At 41.7% G+C, this 23,399-nt stretch overlaps 1 protein-coding gene and 1 long non-coding RNA gene across 5 annotated transcripts in view; both read left to right on the top strand.

Moving 5' to 3' along the window:
• The window catches only part of sppl3 (signal peptide peptidase 3), a 47,026-nt gene extending 30,601 nt beyond the window's left edge, over positions 1 to 16,425 (top strand). For 3 of the 4 annotated variants that reach the window (XM_049739118.1, XM_049739117.1, XM_049739119.2), the window contains 10 exons: positions 9,469 to 9,546; positions 10,027 to 10,115; positions 10,180 to 10,299; positions 10,562 to 10,640; positions 11,581 to 11,693; positions 11,789 to 11,895; positions 13,063 to 13,226; positions 13,477 to 13,667; positions 13,772 to 13,881; positions 14,148 to 16,425. In XM_049739118.1, the coding sequence (XP_049595075.1) occupies positions 9,469 to 9,546; positions 10,027 to 10,115; positions 10,180 to 10,299; positions 10,562 to 10,640; positions 11,581 to 11,693; positions 11,789 to 11,895; positions 13,063 to 13,226; positions 13,477 to 13,667; positions 13,772 to 13,881; positions 14,148 to 14,216 (1,120 nt within the window). In that variant the 3' untranslated portion in view covers positions 14,217 to 16,425. Of the gene's footprint in view, positions 1 to 2,633; positions 3,187 to 9,468; positions 9,547 to 10,026; positions 10,116 to 10,179; positions 10,300 to 10,561; positions 10,641 to 11,580; positions 11,694 to 11,788; positions 11,896 to 13,062; positions 13,227 to 13,476; positions 13,668 to 13,771; positions 13,882 to 14,147 lie in introns of those variants that run through there. The other variant, XM_049739120.2, reaches the window with a different exon arrangement.
• Positions 16,426 to 16,920: 495 nt separating this feature from the next.
• Positions 16,921 to 23,399, top strand: part of LOC137840872 (uncharacterized) — a 30,036-nt gene continuing 23,557 nt past the window's right edge. Inside the window, exon 1 of the long non-coding RNA XR_011088006.1 lies at positions 16,921 to 17,262. This is a non-coding gene — a long non-coding RNA (uncharacterized lncRNA). The remainder of the gene's footprint in view (positions 17,263 to 23,399) is intronic.

The raw sequence follows: 23,399 nt of genomic DNA, 5'->3' as shown, positions 1-23,399 counted from the left end.
TTTGTGTTTATGGCAAAGCAATCGAGTGTCTCAGACCCTTATTTTAGTTGATAGGAAAGCAGGGTATGCGTGTTCAGACTAGTTTTCACTTGAGATAAGATCTTTTGTGACCAGGATGCAACAGCAACGGGTTTCTAATTTAATCAGCAGCTAATTCACAGAAGACATGAGTACTCAACGCTTTGCTCTGCTCACAGCCACATGATCTGAAGGTTTGGAGCTCAGTCAGCGCTGCAACAATACTGACACTGTAGTCCCCTTTAAACTGTTAATAAGTATAATCAGGTGCTTTAAATTAGCCTGAGAAATGAAGAATTTTGTAAGGTTATGTATCAAAACAGGACGCACAGCCTCGGTTATGGAATACCAGACCATTCTTGTCCATTGAAAACGAGCGGCCGACAATATCTCTGACCTCAATTTGGAAAAATGTCAAAGTGAGGTTTGTGTGTTGGTTGTAATAACCGGAACGGCATCACATGCACCAATGAGGCCATACAGTTCTACGAAGATGTGCAACCAACTCCTCGAGCTGTGCATGACTTGGGAAGCATGCATTGGTCACATGTTAAGCTATGCCATCCCATTTTATTGGGAGAGCCGTCAAATAATGCTTGAGGCTTTCTGTTCAGGAAGTGCAGTCTCCCTCTGCTGCAAAAGACTTGCACTTTTTATTTTTATTTTTTTTGTAAACTAAAAATCTCTGAATTGCCAATTATGCCCCAAAACAGGTAATCAACAATTGAATTAATTATGTATCGTAATAAACAGTTATAAGCTGTCCACATGTAGTATGGCCCCTGGCAGATTTTATACAAACTCTTAATAAAACTTGAGGTCCTTCCATAAAATCAATAAAGGCTATGGTTTGTGTTGATATGTAAAGACTGACATCTAGTGGCCATATGTGAACGTACAGCCTGGCATTGCTTAATCCTGTGTGACGTATCGTTCACCAATTTTCTATCGAGTTTGTCCTCATTAACTTAATAAAAAAATGTTTTATCATGTTTTGTGTGTTTTGGGAGCTCTTTTTCGGCTGGGGGGGGTAAACACAAACCATGTAGTATTCTGCATACAAATTTAATATTTGAGATGAGATGAACTTTGAGTGACTTAAATAATTATATATTTTAAAAAAAAATTAACAAATCCCCCCCAAATGATAACCATTCAATACTTTTCCATGAGAAATGGGTGGAAATCAAATCCTGAGAAGACAGGAAAATCTAAAATAGGAAAAAATTGTGGAAAAAAATAAAAATCCACAGTTATGCAAATCTATAGGTGCTGAACATGCAGTTGTCATTTTAAGTTGTAATATTACCAATCACCACTAGATGGCAGACATGTCTTAATTTTGCTTACGATTGATCAATTGTACTATAATTTGAGTAGCCCTAATAATGGTTTTTTTTTGTTTTGTTTTTTTGAATGACATACAAGACTAACAATAGGTAATGAGTTATTTTTCCATCCATCCATTTTCTGTACCGCTTATCCCCACGGGGGTCACGGGCGTGCCCGGCCCTATCTCAGCAGTCATCGGGCAGTAGGCGGGGGACATCCTGAACCGGTTGCCAGCCAATCGCAGGGCACACTGAGACAAACAACTCACACCTACGGGCAATTTGAAGTGCTCAATCAGCCTACCATGCATTTTCTTTGGGATGTGGGAGGAAACCGGTTTTCTCCAGGCACTCCGGTTTCCTCCCGCATCCCAAAAACCTGCATGGTAGGTTACCCCTCCCAACCATCAAGTAACTTGGGTTTTGCATCACAAAGGGCTATTGTTGAGTATAATTTGGAAAAAGATGTTCACGTAGCCCTTAAGGGTAATTGATTTAGAATGTAAGCTGAATGGATGTGATTCTGTTTCTCAGGACAGATTGCGCATAATCTGCAAGAAAAGCAGCTCTCTGCAGACTTCTGTAATCCATGCTCTCTCGGGTTATACAGGGAATCCCACTGACCTCTCTCTAAACTCCAATGCAATCTCCACCATCCGCAGACACATCTCAATTTGCCACCACTAAGCCCTAATAGGTATGTTTTGTTTTGGAAAGCCATAGTAGTCGTTACACTGTGTTTAAAAGCTTAGTCAGATGAGTATCCATGAAAGTCCTGTATATTTTCCTCCAAAATTTTCATGACTTAAACTCATTACAGGTCTTAATGAGACACCAACACCATATGTCAACCATATGTCAGAAGTAATAAACCAATGTCCTAGTGATTACTAGACTGGTTCACTTGCACCCAGTCCACTAATCCTCTTTTACAATTAATAATTTTTTCACATTATATGTATTTACATATTGCTGAAGCCGACTTGAGCGACCCTAAAGAGAATTGACATCAATGACATAAAGACGTCGAAGCGTATTTTTTGTTTGGATGGTGTTTAAAAAATACACAGGTTTTGCGGCGGAGATCTGATGTCCAAAAAAGGGATATGCTTTGTTTTTTATGTTGTCACAGTCCAAATAATTGCGTTGCATTTGAACCTGTGCGGCGCGTCTAAGTGCAAACGAAGCCGTTTTTGTTTTTGCGAGGCTTTCGGGTGCCCAGAAGCCTCCATAGAAGCGTTCCAGTGCTCGTCCTACTTGCAAAGCTCTCTCCGCGTGCACACGCAGCAGGGCGAGTGTGCGCGCCCCCGCGACTCTAGGATAGACAACAAAGCCTTAACGCCTTCCATAACAGCGAGGGCTGCAGACTTGAGCAACAGCCGAATTCATCCGGGCAACGTCGCGCTGAATATGGATTTACAGTGGGTGTAGCATCGCTGGAAACCGAGCCTTCTCGGCTGGGGGGTGACGGACGGCAACGGGGGGAAAAAGCGACGAGCGTAAACAACGATTTGTCTTGCTGTTTGGGGGTAGGGGGTGCTTTTGTCTCGTGCACCTAACCACAGCAACCCCCATCATCGGAGCCGCTCCAAGTGCACCATATTCGGCTAGTGGCTCGGCTAGCTGCCGTCGGGATGCAGCACCATGTTGTCACCGACAAGTAGCCGTTAAAGCGACGGTCTACGAGGGAAACGGCGAAAGAGCTTCCCCCTCCAACACCCACACCTCTTGATCGAGGTCCCAACGGGTCGTCGCCGGGGACCACAATCCGTGTGAGCCACAGGAGCGGAGCTCCACTGTTGGTTGGCGATATGGCGGAGCAAGGCTACTCGTCTTGGTGAGTGCGTACGGGCACCGCGCTAGCATTAGCCACATAGCCTCCCGTGTTGCTCCTGGCAATCGCCAGTGATACGCATTTGGACGTAAACGTTTCTTTCTCCGCCCCGTAGCGACCAATCTTGCATTCACTCCAATGTGGAGAATATGTCACCCGTTGTAATATTAGTGAAAGCCGATAAATAAATGTAGTTAGCCGGCCGCGGCTAATGATGCTGCTGCGCTAACGCCATTCAGCCGAGGTCAATTCCAATGGTGCTATTGTGAGCGAATGCTAACGAGCTAGCCCACCAGCTACCTGACTGAACGTTTGTGCGTTACTGCATGATTATGAATATTATAGCCAGATTTCGCGTGAGTTGCTTTTCTATTCCCCGGGGGGGATGTGACGTTGCACGGGAGCGATAAGCTGATTAGTGGGCAAACAAATTAGCCTTAGCTGATGAGAGAGAGAGAGGGCCAGCTTTCATCGACGAGCCCCACATAATAACGATGGCTCCGCTTGTGGGGGGCTAAAAGCCATTTGCCGTATATTGGCAATCGTGTCCCAACTTGACACCCTTTTTGTTTTTCCTACGCGGCGTGGTACTCGACAGGTTGCCGCACATATTGGGTTGAACAGGTGGGGAAGAGGAATCCGAGCTACCTTGAATGTTGACACCCGATGGAGATGACGTGATCATTCAAAACACCCCATGAATGAAAATCGCTCCGCTTTGCTGAGGCCCTCATAAAATGAGCGTTTTACTTGCTCAGCAACTTTGTGTGTAAATGAGCTCGATTTGCTTGTTAAAACCTGATTTTGCATAGGTTTGGCTGTCCCTCAGCTTAATGAGCGTGGAGACATTTTCATATTGTTGCATCACTTTTATTGCCAATTGATATTATCAGACTCCTTGTGCAAACTTAATAGAGATCAACAGAGTTAAGTGATAGACGCAATGAAGCATGCAACTTTTTATTAACACTAATAAAATGACCATGTTTTGTTTGCCAGGGCAGTTGGGTAAGAATCAAGTCTGGTCTTTCAAGAGTTTTAATTTTTTTGTCTTGACTTAAGTCAGTTCATCATGTAAATGTTGTGAAGCTCTGAAGCTCTTTGCAAAGTGGCAAGGAGGGACTAGTTTCTTCCTTGGACCTCTCAACCCAAATTTGTGTCTCCATCTTCAAGGAGTATTTAAAAAAAACGGTGTGACACGGAATACTTATTCACAATAGGCTAGCAGTTCATGTCATTTCTATTCAAATACTGCAGTTGTCATTTTCCAAAGGTAAGAAATCACACCTTGTCTGTCCTGTTTCATCTCTGGCACACTCAGAACATCATTGGACTTTCAGCATCACACATCCGTCCCACTCTCACTCCTCCGGCGCTGTGATGTGTCACACCACCATCTTTTGCTGTAGCCTTCGGTGACATTTACTCACTGAACAAAGTGCAGCAGTCTTGGTGCTTGTTCATTTTGAACCTTGCGCTTTTTCTGCTTGGAGTCTCCTACCCAAATTGATACATTTTCGTCTCGCGCACACAAGTATATTTGCTGCTCATATGGTGACAATGTCGCCCAAATTTATACGTGATTCAGAATGTGAAGACCTAATTACAGTGAATATTTCTATTAAAATGCTTACAGGCTGTGTAATAGTCCATCTTCTTGTGTCATGTGAAATAATACATATTATGTAGGCCAAAAACTCAAATTCAAATAGCAACCATGCGTGGCAACTCGTGAGATGTCTGAAAATCTTTTGGGCGTAATTACCCGAGTAATCGATGGGATAATTGATTCTAAAAAGATTTATTAGTGTCAGCCCTTGTCCTGGGTTTGAATTTGGGCTTTTTTTGTTTTTTAAATCAGAGACATCGACAGAATGATTAATGGAATTAATTGATTAAAATAAACATTACGTGCGGCCTTGGTTTTGTTTATTTTAATAATGATGCTCAGCTTTGTTTACACAAATAAGACAGTTGGGAATGCTGCTTAAAATTCCAGAACAGATAGCAAAGATTTTTTTCTCCTCCCCCAGTGGAGATCATCCTGCAAAATAGCATTTGACCTTAGAGAATCCTTTCTAGTCAACACTTTGACAAGAATGTTGAACTTCAAACTACCATTTTACCCAGTTGAGCTGCTCGAGCTACTGGAATGTGAAATGTCACGTGGTCGTTCAAACGATCACATTTATTGAATAAATGTATTTTAATTTATTGCGTAAATCTCTCATCATGATGAGTTGAATTCATTTGTTTAATTTAATACAATTAAACTCAAATTACTTAATTGCTGAATTCATTTAAATAAGTAGTACCACAAAAAAAAAAATACTAGTTTTAAATTGTAGTCACGTTTGCTCTGAACTTAGTTTCTGTCTAGCTCAGCTCAGGAAGCAGCAGACTTGGCTTAATGTTGACATTCTATGCATAGGGAACATTAGTGCTGTCTCATATTGTCGTGACCTTTTGAACACGCATTTACGTTACGCTGACTCGATCTATGTACTCAATCGCTTTTGTGAACACAGACATCTAACAGTAGCGGCCATTGTTGGTTTGTAATATATTCAGGCCATCTTTCTGATAGCGTAGCATGACTAATTTGTTGTGTTTAAATGGCTCTTGGAAAATTGTGCCGAAAGGAACTAAAATAAGTATTTCAAATTGAAAGTACGGAACAAGAGTTGTGCTCTTGTAATTGCAGCCTGTGATACAAGGCCGAAGCCTATATTTTCAAAATTACAGTTTTTCCATGTGAGGGGAACGAATGTTGTTGCCGCTTTTTTGCGTTTTTGTTGTGTTTGGCCGGCAGTGGCTCACTGCTATCCGTCATCATCTTCATCATTACCACAACATTCGTCACTGATGCGATCTGGCCACTCTTCCACCAGTCTATTGAAGCTCTTGTCACAATTTGTACGCTACCCGGGCTCTTCTCCCCCCCCAAAGGAGTTGTTGCTTTTGTGTCGTCAGGTGAGGCATGGGCCCAAAAATTAAATTTACTTAGGGATTAGCGAATCACATCAAAGTGCAAATCTGGCTTCAAACAACTGTGCTACAATTTCGATTGCACTAAACTGTCTGGTCAAACATGAATTTCAACCACCATAATGGAATGGCAAACTTCAGCGCGCATAGCAAGACTAGGGCGAAGCATAAACATGTGACGCCGTGGCTAGCTACACTTAAGTGTAGCTGGGAATTTTTTTATAATATATACTAATATAATTATTTTTCTGTTAGACAAAGCTACGGGACCGCTCCTCAATTCAATATGTGGCCAGGTGGTGACGCCAAATCAATAAATTTAGATTAGACATGGTTTTGGCCCTGAGCACTAAAAAGTGAGTTTTTCAGCAAACAGTGGAGACTCGGTTTACAATAAAATCAGAAAATAGATGAATTTGTGAATGCCAGACGGCTAAAATGCAGATGCTAATATATCAACACTATTTATTATACCATGGTGACAGTATCGGTCTGCTTCATTAACATCTCTTAGATGCTAGAAGGTTACTTAAAACTTCCATCCAACAGTTACTAAAGGTTTAGCGACATTAGCCGTTTGTGCCTTTAATAAGTTGCCAAAACGTTTTTGAATTAGAGCAACTCGGAAGGCAGGTGTCACCCGAACTGATTGCGGTCGTACGAGTAGAACGAGATGTTAACCGCTAATGCGTGAAATCATCAGCGCTTCTTTTGAATACTCCAACATTACGGAGAGTTAATTAGAAGTTGTGCGAGGAAGCCATACTGTCGCCTGGGTCGGAACAAAAGGACACATAAGAACGAACGCATGTTGAGTTGAGCTGACTTTGTGATGGATGTATCTCTTCCACTAAACTTCAAATGAATTTACGCCTGTCAGGCCGTCCCCCAGTCTACTAAAACAGGTCCCTGTGTGTCAAGACTGTTGTAACCCCCCCCCCCCCCCCGTCCAAATGCCACATGAGGCTGCCAACGCACCATACATCCAAATGTCTAAAAAGGGGAAGCAAATACGTTTTAATGGAGGCAGAAAGGTCGCAGTTGATTACAAATTTCAACCTTGTTCCTGGTGGATTTAGCCCATTACAGCCATAATTGGATCAGCCGTTGGAGGGAGATGAATATTAATCTCCAATTGGAGGTCTCATGGTATCTCCACGCTGTAGTTACTGTGAAAATATGTTAAATACACACGACGGTTTTTTTCTCTACTTTCCCGCTCGCTGACCCTTTGTGGTCAAGTCACGCATGTCGGGTTGTTTGCGAGTCAGATTTGGAATTGTTTGGAAGGGGGAAGAAAAAAAAAAAAAAAAAAAGTCTGTCAGTGGACAAGGAGGGCTTATGGCTCCTTGGGCTTGCGTCCAGCCCCCAACAGTCCGGGATTGTATTTTGTTTTTAAATGTTCCATTCATCTATCTCGCCCATGTTCTGCGGGCATCTGTGCGGGGAATTCAGACGAAGCAGTTTGGCGCTGGAATATGAATTAGCTCCGTGGTGGATGAAACTTGCCGTCTATCTAGTCACTGCGGTGACATCATTAGAATCAGAGAGGAACAAGGTCGGTCTTTCTGAATTGCTATCTGATAATCTCTGACACCTGATCTGATGTTTGAATTCGCTCCCTCGCTATTATGATGATGGGTCGGACACAATTGTGTTTCGGGATATCTGTCAACAAGTATCTCAAAATGCTTTTCAAATTTGCGTAAGCCGAGTGTATATTCAGGAATTTAGCACTGTGGATTGAGTCCAGGCGGGGAATGAGCATTTTTCTCACAGCCGCCGTACATTTGTAAAATCTCACAAGGCTGTTATAAAATCAAACTCGTGGAATTTTGTTCAAATGTCCCGTTGGTTTTTCCACAAATGGAGTTTGGCCCTCGGAGGACGAAAAGGGCCCTTGGGTTTCCCTCCCCACACACTTCATCTGACGTGATGCTAATGCACACACACACTCTGAAGTGCAATAATAATGTTATATAAGAAGCACATAGAGTGGTTTTACATACACTAACTGCATTCCTCACCCAAGAAGGGCGAGTTTGACAGGCGACTGACAGGTCGGCATCTCGGTCAGCGCGCCCGTCTGAAAGCAGCCAGGCCACAATGGCCGCCTTGTATTTTTTTTTTCCCCCCTCGCACCCGGGGCCTGCATTAAAAGGTTGCGGGTCAAGTCCAGGCTGCGTCAAAACATTCAACACTTCAATCAAGACGGCTGATCTGATTTAAGCCTCCCCGTTTTTTTTTTTTTTCTCTTTGCATCCTCCTAGATGTCGTTGCATTAGAGAGAACTGTTTTGTGTTTTCATTGGATAATGTCAGGGCGCAAGAAGTTGCAGTTCCCACACAAAAGTTGTACGTGAATGCTGAGAGATGTTGTCGCCCGGCCAAGATGCCAAAGAATGAACTGAATGGCGGACCCACAACACATGTTTGTGCGTCACTGCAGGATATTGTAGCATTCCCTAGATGCCATGCAAATGTGAGCAATATGACAACAGAGTGACGACTGATAAGACGCTTAGTTATTGAATTTTCCCTAATATGCATCCATGATTTGTCCCCCCCCCCCCCTTCCCCTTCTTTCTTGCATTTCATCTAAAAGTAAAAGTTCAATATTTTAGAACTGCCAAGTGTTGATAAAGCAATGTCAGCAGTTCCAAATGAGTCATCACACATTGTGTTTTATGGATTGTAATCGCTTCACGGTAGCAGCGGCTACTATGTCAAGTGCAGGAAGAATACGAAACTCGAGTTTAATCCGTCTCGCTTGGAATCTTGTGTAGGTTTGTTCACTGCCAGTAGCGGCTTTTAATTTCCTGACAAGACCCATTGATTGATTGCCATATTTTTTTTTTTTTAACCTCGTTATGCTCGCTGTTGTGCCAGAGGGAGAGGACGGCGGCTTTTTTTGTAAAAGGGAAACTCGTACGGATTTGCGCCAACACGCAACGTAGCACGCCGCCCGGCCCGGTTGCCCTACCTTCCTCGAAAGAATTGTGTGTAGTCATTAAAGTTGAGATTGACGTGCGGTATTTTTAGAACGATTGCCTCGGCTCTCACCAGGTCAGAAGGCTTGCCGGGTATCTGTCGATCTCCCTTTTAACAGTCAATTTGTACGCTTTGCCCCGAACAAACGGTTTGGCGGGAAAAACACAAATACGAAAAGATCAAAAGTTGCACATTATTAAAAAAAATAATAAATAAATGTACATGTTGTTGCACGTCCAAAATGAGCTCATCATTCAAGTTCGGCGCTTTCATGTTGGATTTTTTTTTTTTTTTTTTTTTTTCCCAGGGCGTACTCCTTAGTTGACTCAAGCCAGGTGTCCACCTTCCTCATCTCCATCCTTCTCATCGTCTATGGCAGCTTCAGGTAAGTGACACTTGGTAAAAAAAAAAAAAAATCACATTTGCCAAGATGTGGCTTTGCATTTCTTACATTTAGGTGTGACTACATGGTTGAAGTAGGGCAATCAGGATTTTTTTTTTTTTTTTTAATTACTCTCAAGTGTCAAAATTGAAATAAATTAGAATCCGATATCTTCAGTTTGGAATCCCAAAATGCACTTTGGCGTTGCAGTATGTGTCATAAAATACTCATCACTTATGTGTCGAGTCAGATCGTTTCTATGAGTAGAAGAATTTATGAGGCCAACGCTTACTTTCCTTTTGCCACTACATTGCGAAAGTGCGATAGATAAACATCCTGTGCTACCAATGTCCATTTTCTGTTTTATTTTTACTATCATTTTCCTGAATTGACACGCGTGGGCATTCAGTGGACTCTTAACAAGTCAATTACACTTGGCAAAGAAGCTGTAAATATGACAACACTCTCATCGCACCGCTGCAGGTCATTAAACATGGACTGTGAGAACCAAGAGAAGGACAAAGATGGTAACCCCACACCGGGCTCCTTCAACAACGCCAACACAAACAACAGTGAGTGCGATCTTTGCAGCGTCGCCATGTTTTTGGTGGTGATTTTCCATTTTTTTTTTGGCAGGTATTCAGACTATAGACTCAACGCAGGCGCTGTTCCTGCCCATAGGAGCTTCCGTGTCTCTGCTAGTCATGTTCTTCTTCTTTGACTCGGTCCAGGTGGTCTTCACCATCTGCACGGCAGGTACGTGCCGCATAGCACAAAGAGCAGCGACTGACTGCTTTAAGGCTTTTACGCACACACACACACACACACACACACACACACACACACACACACACACACACACACAGTCGTGTGTCTCTTTTTCTGTGCTCGGCTGATGGAAGCGCAAAGATCATTAGCTGCTCTGTGAAGCGGACACACACGAAAAAAAAAAAAAGAAGGATGAGAATGAGCTGACTGTATCTCATTGCTGTGCGTTCTCTCTCTTTCTCATCGTCAGTGCTCGCTACAATCGCTTTTGCTTTCCTCTTGTTGCCAATGTGCCAGTATCTAACGAGGCCCTGCTCCCCACAGAACAAGTAAGATGTTTTATTTTTTATTTTTTTTTAAATGTCAGTTGATCGCTCCATACGCAATCATCTGCGTCCAACAGTGGAAAAACGATCGAAGGTTTACGAGCTGCAAGTTGGCGCGCCGTATTTACTCGTATAGTGGCCGGTATATTTACACAACTTCAGAGAGTACTACATCGGTAAATAAACGTTAAAATATCCGCTTTTATATGAGGTCGTCCGTGTGCCTCGCTCTCCAGGCATGACCAATCAAACCTTGCTTAATCCAACTGTTAACAAATTGACCGCGTCTTGATTAGTTGTGCCTTGCAAGTGAGATTTGGGGATGACGTGCTAAATAGGCGACACTTTCTGTTACGGGGTTGAGGAGGAAAAAAAAAAGTGCTGCATTGTGTAATGATTTTTTGACGAGAGACGTTGTGTGAGAAATTAATAAAATCAACCGCAGCACTGCTAGTTTATGGAATTTGGTACATTTCAGCATAAAATGTGGTCTGATCAAACGACAATGAACTAATTGTTTGTGTGGTGTTGCTTTAATTTTAAGCAGCGTAACGTGTTTGTTGTGATTTCGATGATCAGATTATTTTTTATGACCAATTCATGGAAAAAAAAAAATTAAGAAATTAAATGTTCACTTTTTCCTCCAGCTGTATATTTATCAGTTTTTCCCCTCTTCCCGGACAATGCAAAAATGACTCTGCTTCATTGTTTGCGGAGAAAAAAAAAAAAACTTCAACTCGCTGCCTTTCTTCTAAAGGTTAAGTTTAGCATGGCGCCTGGACATTGCAGCTGTTCCATTGCAATGGTGACGCACAAGGAGTGACAACACCCCACCCACTGTGGAACCAATAGAAACCCTTTCACACAAAAACATTCCAAGCTCCATTTAGTTGCTCATGTTCATTTTGACATTTAATGATGTCACCAAATGTTTGATTTTTAGAATTTCCTTTGGCTGCTGTGGCCGCTTCACTCTGGCCGAGCTCCTGTCCTTCTCCCTCTCCGTCCTGTTGGTGCTCATCTGGGTGCTGACTGGACATTGGCTTCTCATGGATGGTGCGTCACCCCGATGGTTCACCGCAAGCCACTTTACAAAGCGCTTAGTTTTCGGTCGTGTCCTCTTTTTTTAAGTCTTTTTCCCTTCCTCGCAGCTTTGGCCATGGGCTTGTGTGTGGCCATGATCGCCTTCGTGCGGCTGCCCAGTCTGAAGGTGTCGTGCCTGCTCCTGTCAGGGCTGCTCATCTATGACGTGTTCTGGGTAAGGACGTCGCCGTCAATGCTGACGCTCGCGCAGGCTCACACACAAGAATGCCGTGAGCGGAGATACATGAGGACAAGCTCATTGTCATCAGCTCACTGTCTCCCGGATTAGTTTGAGCGTAAACATTTGGACGAGGCTGTGGCGGCGCTGTGATTTATTGAGCTCAAATGACATTATCGCCGCTGACGATCATCCACGCACCTGACTGCGGAGCAATGAGTAACAGTCACTGAAAAATTGGTCTCATTAATGTCACTCGCTTTCCGGTTTGCTTTGGATTGTTTTATATGTACAAATATTTCCTTCTCTTGTGGTTATGACATTTGAGGTTACAAAGGGCACACAATGTGCTGGTTTGTGCGGGCACGACGCTGACGTATTATCTGATTTATTCAATTCTGAGTCATTTTCATAGCTTTTCATCATTTCTATTCATTTTCCCCCCTCAAGGTTGAAATCTTCCATGAGATAATAGCCTCAAGAAATTTCAATGGTGCCTTATAATTCCTGCTAGACAAATAGCGCTTTGTGTTTAGCGGCGATTCAGATGTGCCACTTTCAGGTGTTCACCTAAAATGTCAGATTTCTTTTTTTTGTTGAGCTTTTTCATGTCAGTGACATTGAGACAGAACAATTAAACACTCCTCCACTAGATGGCAGAAGGTACAATTAACGTGTGTCTTCCCCGTTGACGTTAACAATAATAGCTTTGTGTTCAACGTTAAGTCAATTTACCCGTAAATTGACATGAGAACATCGTTACATCCTTTTTTTTTTTGTATTTTCAAAATAAAATGTGACTTGGCCCAACTTGGCTGGCATATAATGCAGGGAGCAAACTTAAATGCTTAAGTGTTTAGAGGCAAAGTAAACAAATGATGAGAGGATGTTTATTCCAATTCACAAGCTCATCTTATGCTGTTTGGCCACGTCTTTATTAACAGATGTCTTTTACTACTGTTGCTTAGTCAATTTCACAACACTCAGGGTTTCCCCGGAGCAAAACAGTACTGTGTTTTAATGTCACATTAAAGTGAATTGGAAAAGGGATGCATCACACGCCAATAAAAGCAAGCGCTCAATCGCCGCTGCGGCGAGTCTCGCCTCTTCGCCTAGCAACCGCCAATCTAAACATAATGCCCCGATGCCTCTGTTTCCCTTTAGGTGTTCTTCTCAGCCTACATCTTCAACAGCAACGTGATGGTCAAAGTCGCCACTCAACCTGCTGAGAACCCCATTGACGTCCTGTCCAGGAAGCTTCACTTGGGACCGGGGATGGCCCGTGACGTGCCCCGCCTCTCCCTACCTGGGAAACTGGTTTTTCCCAGGTAGGAATGACCTTGGATTCCTCCAGTCTCCTTTTTTATTATTGCTAAAAAAAAAAAAAAAATCTCTATTGGATTTATTTTTTTCTGCTTTTCTCTCCACATGACTTTTAATTTTCTGCTAGAATGAGCATTACAGCCTCAGTGGGCTGTTGAAGAACATCTCTCCAGCAAATTGGTCTTTTTGTCCTTTTATTTGCACACGGCGACAAGAGTTTCAACATTCCAAATGTTTTTTTTTTTTTTATCACAGCTCCACAGGAAGTCACTTCTCCATGTTGGGAATCGGCGACATCGTGATGCCCGGGCTGCTCTTGTGCTTTGTCTTGCGCTACGACAACTATAAGAAGCAAGCTAGCGGGGAGGCCTCGGGGCCCGGGAACATGTCGGGACGCATGCAGAGGGTCTCCTATTTCCACTGCACTCTCATCGGATACTTTGTGGGTAAGGAAGTGGTTTACTGGCTGGGTCGCTGGATTTCAAAGATGCATGAGGTACATGTTGACTAGCATGTCCCCGCTTTGAAATATTTATTTTTCTCCTCATAGGTCTTTTGACTGCCACCGTGGCATCCAGGATCCATCGCGCTGCTCAGCCTGCTCTCCTCTACCTGGTGCCCTTCACCCTGCTGCCTCTGCTCACCATGGCCTATCTGAAGGTACGTGCACAGTCAGCGAATGGTACGCGTATGGGTTGATCGATCGAGTTATGTGGCAATGCAGCAAAACCGATGACTTTGTTTGCATATCTGCGCTGGAATGGGATTTTTCTGGCACTGGTCGACCTCTGATTTGTTTGGATCATGATTTCCCTGTAGGGGTTCATTTAAATGAAATAAATCTATTGGAATGAAAGTAAGAAAAAAAAATACTTTGCCCAACCCCGGATTTAAACACTTGGTATGTTCCTGTGTGTGTGTTTCAGGGTGATTTGCGGCGCATGTGGTCCGAGCCCTTCCATACCAAGCCCAGCTCCCGCTTCCTGGAGGTATGATAGCACCCAGGCAAATTAACAACCAGCAACTAGGGGGGAGGACAGCGGACCCCCACTCCCATGGAAGAGCGCTCGATGGAGGGATGGGGGAGTAGAGGGGGCGCCCTCACAGTGAGGCCATGTCGTCACCACTCGTTCATGCTTTCCACCCATCTGCGGAACCCCCTCCCTCCCTGCCCCCACCACAGAAAGACACAAGTTTGTGTGTGTGTGTCCTACACACCACTCATCCTCCTCCTCTTCATCATAGCACATCCTGCTCATGTTTCACTTCCCCTTCCTCCCAGTCTTTCCTCCCTCCGCATTGATTTGTCACACAAGATCACATGACCTCCCTCCTGCCCCTCCCCCTCTTTGTGGACTTGCAGATGTGAGACATGGGGGGGCGGTGGTTATACATATATATATATATTTTTTTAGCATTGTCGTGGTCATTACTCTTGACATTATTATTAATATTATTTCGGAGCGATGTCAAGCACGGAGCGTCGCCGTGGAGACAGGAGGGGGAAATGCAGTGAAGGAGAGCAGGGGAGCAGACACACACTCACATAGACTCCTCCTCCTTCTCCTCTCTGCTCATCTGCTATCCTCACTCCCCCATTCTACACAGGCAACAATGTATTTTATTTAGAAAAAAAGGTTTTATTCTCTGCGTATACAGAAAAACGATGCATTATTAAATTGCGAAGCACACAGCCGGCGGGCGTGGCTTTCGTTTGTATATATGTGTAAACTTGTATTTTTGCCATCTCTTGAGTTTGTATTTGTGTTTGAGAGCATGTTGAGCAACGGGTGGCTTGAAACTGACGGCCGGACGGTTGACTCTCGAACCCTTTGGTGTGTTTGCTTGAAACACAAATAAAATTCAAAACAACCATGAAATGTCAGCGGCCGTTAGTTACCTCCTCCTGCTCTGGGTCGCGTGTGTGTGAGTGTGATTGAATGATTTTATTTGCTTTTAATTTGAACTTGCTGTGACAATAGTCAGGTTGGCATTCACGCGGGCGAGCGACTCTGACATTTTTTTGTAATCTATGTACTTCATTTGTTTTTTTTTTGTTTGTCAAACTAGGAGGCAAGTGGAAATGTAAACAGTGTTTTTTTTCTAAATATGTTTCTTCAAATAAATGAATGTTAAACTAATTTGAAGGTATTTTACGTTCATCCAGGAGACCTTTTTTTGTCCCATTTGTTTCTTCATACTTTTTTTTTTTTTTTGCACATCCTAAAGGGACTTTAAAAGGCCACCGAGGCGGTGACGTTGACTCAGAACAAGCGAGTGAGCGTAATGACGACCTGACTATTGTGATAAGTCAGTGGCAGATGCACACATACTGTGGTTACATGTAAAGATGCAGCGTGAATGTGCGTGTGTGCGGACCTGAGGACAAAAAAAAAAAATCACTTTAAAAATCTGAAATTGATCAATGGAAATTAGAACTAAAAGCTAACATGTATGTTTTTTACTGTAACCAGTCTTTTTTTTTTGCCACTGTTTTGTGGTGCTTGTCAGTTCATTTCTAATTTATACAGCAAGTGGCTAGAAAGCCCAAGGGACAGCTCATTTTTCTTTTTCAATGTTCTTTTTAATTTGATTTTTTACTCTGGACGTGCATGTTAAGTGTACATTGTAATCATTTTGGAGGGCTACTGCTGAACTTTTTTTGGAGGCTGAACTGGACCTATTCTATGAAGCACCCCCCATGTACACAGAAGAGTTTGTACTCGGGACATTTGTGACTTGGGGGGAGGAAAAAAAAATAAGCTCAATATTTCAATATTTGGGACCTGAGGACCCTCTCAAAGCCTAAACTGTCAAAACCACAAACCCCATCACCTCTCCATGGACATGGCAAGAAAATATATAGATTTATATACATATATAAGTATACATATATACCTATATATATGTGTGTGTATATGTGTATATATACATATATAAATAGCTAAAGACGATCATTGTGGAATTTTTTTAATGGATTTCTTTTCGGCCCTTTCATTTTTTTGTCTCCAGCAGAAGATTGCAGCTCTCTAGATATTGCGACTGAATGGATTCTGTATAGACAAATGGTGACTCAATAAATTAAGAACCGTGTTGTGATGAAACATGAATCCGGATGCATTCTATCCACGAAAAAAAAGAACACTTTTGTCTCCCTCCCTCGTTCAAGATTGTGCTGTAAATAAACATGACTCTAACTGTAAATGGTTTTGTCTTTTTTGGGGTCATATTTCAATTGGAGGAACTATAAAAAGTGTTTCACACTTGTTTAAATATATTAATAAGGACGTTACCTAATTTTAACATTATACGTTTAAGCTTGATAAGGCTGGTGATTGTTAGAGTGGCTGTATCATCCAAACAGAAGGGGGCGTACGAGAGCGCACATGTTCAGGTGAGTCGCATTTTTCTTCTACGCAAACGACTAGCTAACCCAAGGGTCCCCAATCCCCGGTCCGTTTTTTATTAATCGACGATCAATTAATTCAGGTCAAGACGCTCGTCCCGGTCACGTGAGGTGTTTACCCAGTTGAGCCCGCAAAGCTAGCAAAAATGAGTAAAAATATATTTTGAGAAATATTTTTTAAAAATTGGTGTTTTTCTCCCAATTACATCCGTCAGTGCAGCTGTGTCCTGGTCACGTGACATGTCACGCCAGTCGAGCCCGCCAAGCAAGCAAAAATGAGCAAAAAACAGAAATGTTTGGAAAGGGAAAAAAGCCCAATAAGGAGACGGAAGAAGAAGAAGCTACGACTTTTAAGAAAATGAAACCTACATTTAAAAGAAATTTTCTGGAGTCCTACTTAAAATATGGATTTATCGGCACAGGTGACGAGCTAAGCACACTGAATATGTGGCGGCGACAGGCTAGCTAACGAAGCAATGAAGCCTTCAAAACTTCTTCGGCACATGGAGACCAAGCATCCTGCATTAAAAAACAAATCTTAACCACTTCGGGTGTCATTGTCTCCGATTACGCCTCGATGGGACCGGCTCATTTCTGAGAAACAAGCTCAGTGCTCCCACTAATTCAACGTAATGGTGAGTATTACTTTTATGTGGTTTATACTTGTTTATATGCCATTGTATTTCATCGTAATTATGTATTTATTAGAAATGTATTATTTATTTATATAAATGCCGGTCCGCCAAACTATTCCTGACACGTAACCGGTCCGTGGCGTTAAAAAAGTTTGGGGACCACTGCTGTGCTGGATGTAATCTTAAATGGCATGGAGGGACTTTTAAAGCTCAAAGAACATGAAGACTTGTAGAAAAAAAGTAACAACCGTAAGAAAAACAATAAAATGTTTGACCTAAAATGCGTCCAGACTCAAACAAAAAAATAATGAATGAGTTGCCTTCTTATCTTATCTGACTTAACAAATATGTTGTCAAATATTTATGAGTAATTGAAAGCGTCAAATTATTTAGTTTCTGTACTCTTGTAATGTGTACTGCTTTGGCGCAGGTTCCAACCATTTAACACAGTTTACGACGATGGTCTTCGTCGTAAACCGAGGATACGCCGTTGTATGCGATACTGTGATTAAGGTGCATGTTGGGTTGTTGTCCAGCAGAGGGAAACACAGTACAAATATCTGCTTACGCGCATGGGACGAAGGGAAGTTATTGACTTCATGAAAATGGCCGCAATAGAAGTAATATGATACTTGTTGAGATACTAATTAAAACATTTTAAAAAGACAATACCAAAAGGTACAGATTTTTTTTTTCTCTCCGGGAGTTGAAGATGAATTGAATGAGTGAGATTGACACTAGTGGAAAATGTGGTTATGGTCATCCAACAAAGGCCAGTTGACTGAAAGCACATAATCATGAATGATAATCATCTTGATGTGACTGACCATAAAACCATTCAAAGTGGATCTGGAAAGTAATCATGTTAGAACTTCTTGCATCCGTTTTGTGCTGCAATTTTTCTCATTAGTGTCACAGTGCAGAGCTTCAGACTAAAATGTTTTTTACTAGCACAGTAGCCTCTAACTTAAAACTTTAGGAGTATTGGAAGAAGATTTTTGAGGTTCACATTTGGACTTTGGAAATATTCAGTATTGGAACACCAAAGCTCAATATAGTTTTGAGTCCTTCTTGTTGCTTGATGAAGCTTCTCCCAATTAGTTAGGATGTATTTTTATGTTAATTGCCAGAATGTTTTTTGTAGACCTCAGAACTCATTCTGCTGCTACCGTCATGAGTTAGCAATAAAGACTAGTGAGCCCGTCTCAAAAGCAGCCATGCAAGTCCAAGCCATGACATGATCTCCACCATGCTGTGTTCTGGATCATGAGCAGGTCTTTTCTTTCTTCATACTTTGACCCTTACCATCAATTTTATAGAAATTTTGATTTCATCAGTCCATAAAACCTTTGTCTAAAACGTTTTTGGCTCATCTCTGGACTACTTTGCAAAATCCAATCTGGATCTTTCTGAATCTTCTCTGTCGATTCATCGTAAACTGAGAAGTCCCTCTAGATGTCGACTAAATAGGTTTAAATGGACAAACATGACCTATTGTGTCAAATATTTGTGATTAATTAATTGCTAAGCCTCTAATTGATTACATTGCTTTATTTTTGGAATCTCAGGACTGTTTCGAAGTGACAGATGTTAAGATCGGATGGTTTAAGTGACCAGTCATTAGCTTTTGGTGGGTTTACTGACATGGAAGGTGGGGGGGTGGTTGGAGAGCATGACACTGGGTGGTGGGATTTCGGCAAAAGTGGGGGAGGGTGGACAGGGGTTGGGCGTAAGGTCGGGGAGGTCAAGGCAGGCAGCGACCCACCCCTCATCCGTCATTGGCCGCTTGGCCCGGCCGGCCCTGCGCCGCTTTGAAGTGGCCAGAATTCCACCACGGCCATGGGGATTGTAGCATGTCATTTGAAAGGAAATTTGGCGTGGTGGTCCTAAAAACAGAAAGGTGGGGGTGGGGACGCTGGGAATGCTGGGTTTTGTTGTCCAGAGGCGCTTGTATGTCACATGACCAGGTGATGATGATGGCCAGCTGCTATTAGACGCATTCATTTACATTTTGAGTTTCATTCATCGGATACTGACACCACTCCTGCCCCACCCCTGCCTGCGACACACACACACACACACACACACACACACACTCACACACTAGTCAAATGACTCATCTTGATCTAGCCTACTTCGTATTGTTCTAACCTACAAGAGGCAAACAAATAATTCAGGATCCATTGCAGATTTTAAAGAGGCAGTTTTGCGTAAAATGTGTCTACACTTAGTAATACTTGACACTTAAGCCTGGCGGAACCTTTGTAAGAACTTTTTCTGGTTATGAAATTTCACACTATTTTTTACAAACTTTTCTATATAAATTGTATGTATACATGTATATTTATATGTATATACTTGTATATTTATGTATGTCTTTTCATGGGGAAAGAATTTGAGTTTAGTTTTAAAAGAGACATTTAGAAGCTTTTTTAATGTCTTTTGTAATGTAAAGAATTTTCACACCTAAGACTTTGCAGAAGGACGTTTTTACTGGTTATATTATCATACATTTATCTTCATAAATCAGCTAATTTGACGGTGTCCTAATTCTTTGCGCAATGTTCTACATATTTTTGTAAGTCTTAGAAAGAGACTTGTTAGACTCAACTGTTTTTATGGGTTATATCATAGGAAAAAGACTGCAAAATAATTGTATATAACCCCAAAACACCGCATTTAATTGTGAGATGTTTTCCAACCAAATTTCAAACCCAAATTTTTGCTGTGATTCATACGAGCTGGGTAGTAAGAGACAGTTTATATTTTTCTCGCATATTTTCTGTTTTTGTATCTGTTTGTTGTAATTTAAAAAGAAAGAAAAGAAAGTGAAATAATTGTATACATAAGAGGAAAACACCAATTTCAACCGTGTCCTAATCTGTTGCACCGTACCGACACTAAATAATTAAATGACTTGTACAAGTAGAACTTTTTATTGGACTCACTTGATCTTGTATATTTTAATGTTATTGCAGTTTGGAAACTGACTTTCTCATACTAAGTGAGTGCTGTTGTGTGGTCTTGACTGGAGGGCCTCTTTTAAAGGGGGCCGGCCCATACCTCAAGATAACTCATTCAAGGTCCAGAAAATGTCCAAAAAGTGGCACAAAGTGCACATAAATAGAAACAAAAGTATCCTAAAGTGAATAATTGTGAACAGAGAATCTTCAACACAACTTGTTGGGGGTATGGAATTCATCTGAATTATAGACTTATTGTTTATTTCAAGAAGAGAGCTGAATCATTCCTAACGTTAACGGAAGTGAGGCAGTGTTGCATTATTTGTTGGGAACAATTTTGCAAAATATTTTGAAGCATAATACAGCAACAAAATAAACCGTTTGAACAGTAGCAGACAGTTTGATTGGTAGTGCGGTCACAGGCCACTTCATTAGGTACAACTGTACAATCTAATGAGAGCCGCTAGCTAAAGAAATATGATCAGGATTATAGAATAATAGTAGCGTTTTGATTTGACGGTTTAAATTGACACCCTGCTATTACGCTTTGCATAAAATGGATCCATGTTCAAATGAAAAATAATAATAATAATAAATAATAATTCTCCTTGAGTGGAGTTAATAATACAAATAAAATAATTACTAATATTTTTGTTTCTTTCTTTTGGACACTTATAAACACATGGAAAAATGTAAACATAAAGATAGCAATGTGCGTTGCGGTGTAGAGCTGCACTTTGAGCTGCTTTCTGATATTTGGCATCTTTAAAGTCGCTGTTTACGGACAATCCAGTTCAAAAATGGCCTTACCGTTACTATTAGGCTTCATTTATTTTTTACGTTAAAAGTACAAGCACAATATTTGTAAACACGTACCTCAGCGGGTGTGTCAATCAAAAGTCAGCCTTCTGATCTTTTGCATTGGACGTGAATGGCGTGTTGTGTATGGAGGCTCTCAACGAGGTCATTTAAAGCGTGTTGCTATTTATTGGCCACTCGTGTTCATGTTAATAGCAGAGAACTTCCTTCCTCCTCCACCTCCTCCTCCTCTTCTTCTTCTTGTTCTTCCAGCACACCATCCAGCAAGCAAAGTAGGCATTCCAGGCTTGTTTAAATAAGGCCCGGCCTGCCTTGCCTGCTTGGGTGCGGGTGGATTCCCCTCTGGCCCTTTGCCCTTCGACCTCTAGTGCATTCCGTATGTAAAGTGAGGAATTCCTCTGAAGTTCACTTAATGGGCTGGAGTTTTTTTTTTCCTCTTGGACTCTGCTCATGCAGTACTGTTGAAGTAGAAAGGGGGTGGTGCATGTATGCATACTGCATGGGGGGGTGGACTGTGAGTTACAGACTAGGCTCGTCGTTGATCACGTGCACCACATGCACACTAGGAAATAATCGATGAGTAATCAATACGCTTGTCAGCGAGTGAGCTTGGGAGTCATTATAGGTGACTTTACAAGAGGAAAGTTGTAATTTTCTGATAAAGATGATTTTGTTTTAGTGAAAATTGGGGATAAAAATAAATTTGAAAAAAGTCAGGGTAAATGGAAGATTAATAATTCTTTGCTCACTGGTTGCTGTAAGTGTATTTTATTCGCAAAATACAGCAGCAAGGTGCTGGTATCTCTAATATTGGAGTTCACCTTATTTAGATAGAATGTATCCATATGTTAGAATCAATGGCAAGGCAAAGAGGACTAGACTTATAGCTAGCTAGCTAGCTAGCTATCTGGCGAGCTAGCTATTGAGATATCAAATCCAACAAATTTCTGTTTCTTGTAGATTTCACTGGTGTACAAGTACACCATAGTGAAAAGTACTTATGCTCACCTCATCTAGAGTCAAAATAATAGAAACACCTCAGAGTGATTCAGTGCATTTGCACACCTACTGGTAATCAACTAAGCCTCATTGTCTTCATACATGTTTACTTTGTGGGCCCTGAGTAGAACGTGCAGGCGTACCTAATGTTATTTTCAGCCGGTTTAAAGAGAGTTTGAAGAATGGCGGATGCCGCCGGGGGTGGTGGCGGTTCCCGCGCCGTCGGGAGCTTCAAGAGTTGCTGTGTATCGTTGGAGACATAGTTTAAAAAAAAAAAAAAAAAAAAAAAAGCGTGCCACCCACACAGCTGGAATGTCATGCATGCAGTCCATAGAGTCTGTTTCAAGGGGGGGGGGGGGGGGGGGGGAGTTTGAGGTGGGGCTCAGCCACTGCTCCTTCATCAAAGAAGAAACCTCCTACAGCCACCTAAAACGTCACCATTAAGAGTCTTCAAAATTATCAATGATCATCATCGTTGTGTGTCTGTGTGTTGTGTATTGTGTTGTGTGTGTGTGTGTGTGTGTTAGATGGAAATGGGTATGGGGGAAGGGAAGAGGTCAAAGTGCAGAGGAAGAAAGGAGGTACGTTTTGGGAGGATGGGAGCTGCTACATAGAGGGAAATGCAAAAAAAAAAAAAGAGGCACAACAATAAGCAGCATCTTTTAAAAGGCTTTTCTCACCCGGGCCCACATGACAGTCAGAGGCAGACAGCCATATTACTACTACTGCATGCATGTTTGGGGCCTTTAAATCCCCCCAGATTCCTTTTAAACAGAAACATTTTCCAAAACATGAAAGTGAGTCTCTCTCCCTCTCTCCCTCTCTTTCTCTTTTTAAACCTACTCCTATTCCCCAACAAAACTTCAATGTCAAAATGTGTAACCACAGGAAACACTTTCAAACTATCTTACCATTAGAATTATTTTGATAAAATCGCTCATCTTTAGCTAATAAATAATAATGAACACACGTAAGGCATCTTTTACAGAAAATAAAATGTTGCTTGAATTTATATACATAAGTGTATTCAAGGTGTAGACCACCTTCATAGCTACTTAAATGTTTGACTTCAAAAACTGCATTTAAGCATATAAACCACATTAACGTCAATCCTCCTCATTTTGCAAATTTTAAAAACATCCCCCAGTTGTTTTAACTTCACTACTAGAGCTCCTGAGAGTAGAAGAATCTTTAAAACTGAACTATAATAAATGTGTAAGCAAATTAGCGTAGTTATTGTCACAAAACTAGAAGCCTAAACGTGCCTCTATTTTAATATCCATGCGTTGTTTCATTTGACTTTAAATTGTATTAGTTATGTATGCAAATTGGATTACGGGACATAAATGCGATATT

Source organism: Syngnathus scovelli, chromosome 13 (genome assembly GCF_024217435.2).
Source record: "Syngnathus scovelli strain Florida chromosome 13, RoL_Ssco_1.2, whole genome shotgun sequence".
Taxonomy (NCBI): domain Eukaryota; kingdom Metazoa; phylum Chordata; class Actinopteri; order Syngnathiformes; family Syngnathidae; genus Syngnathus; species Syngnathus scovelli.
Note: the sequence above shows the minus strand (reverse complement) of the source record. Positions and strands in the feature narration are given on the sequence as shown.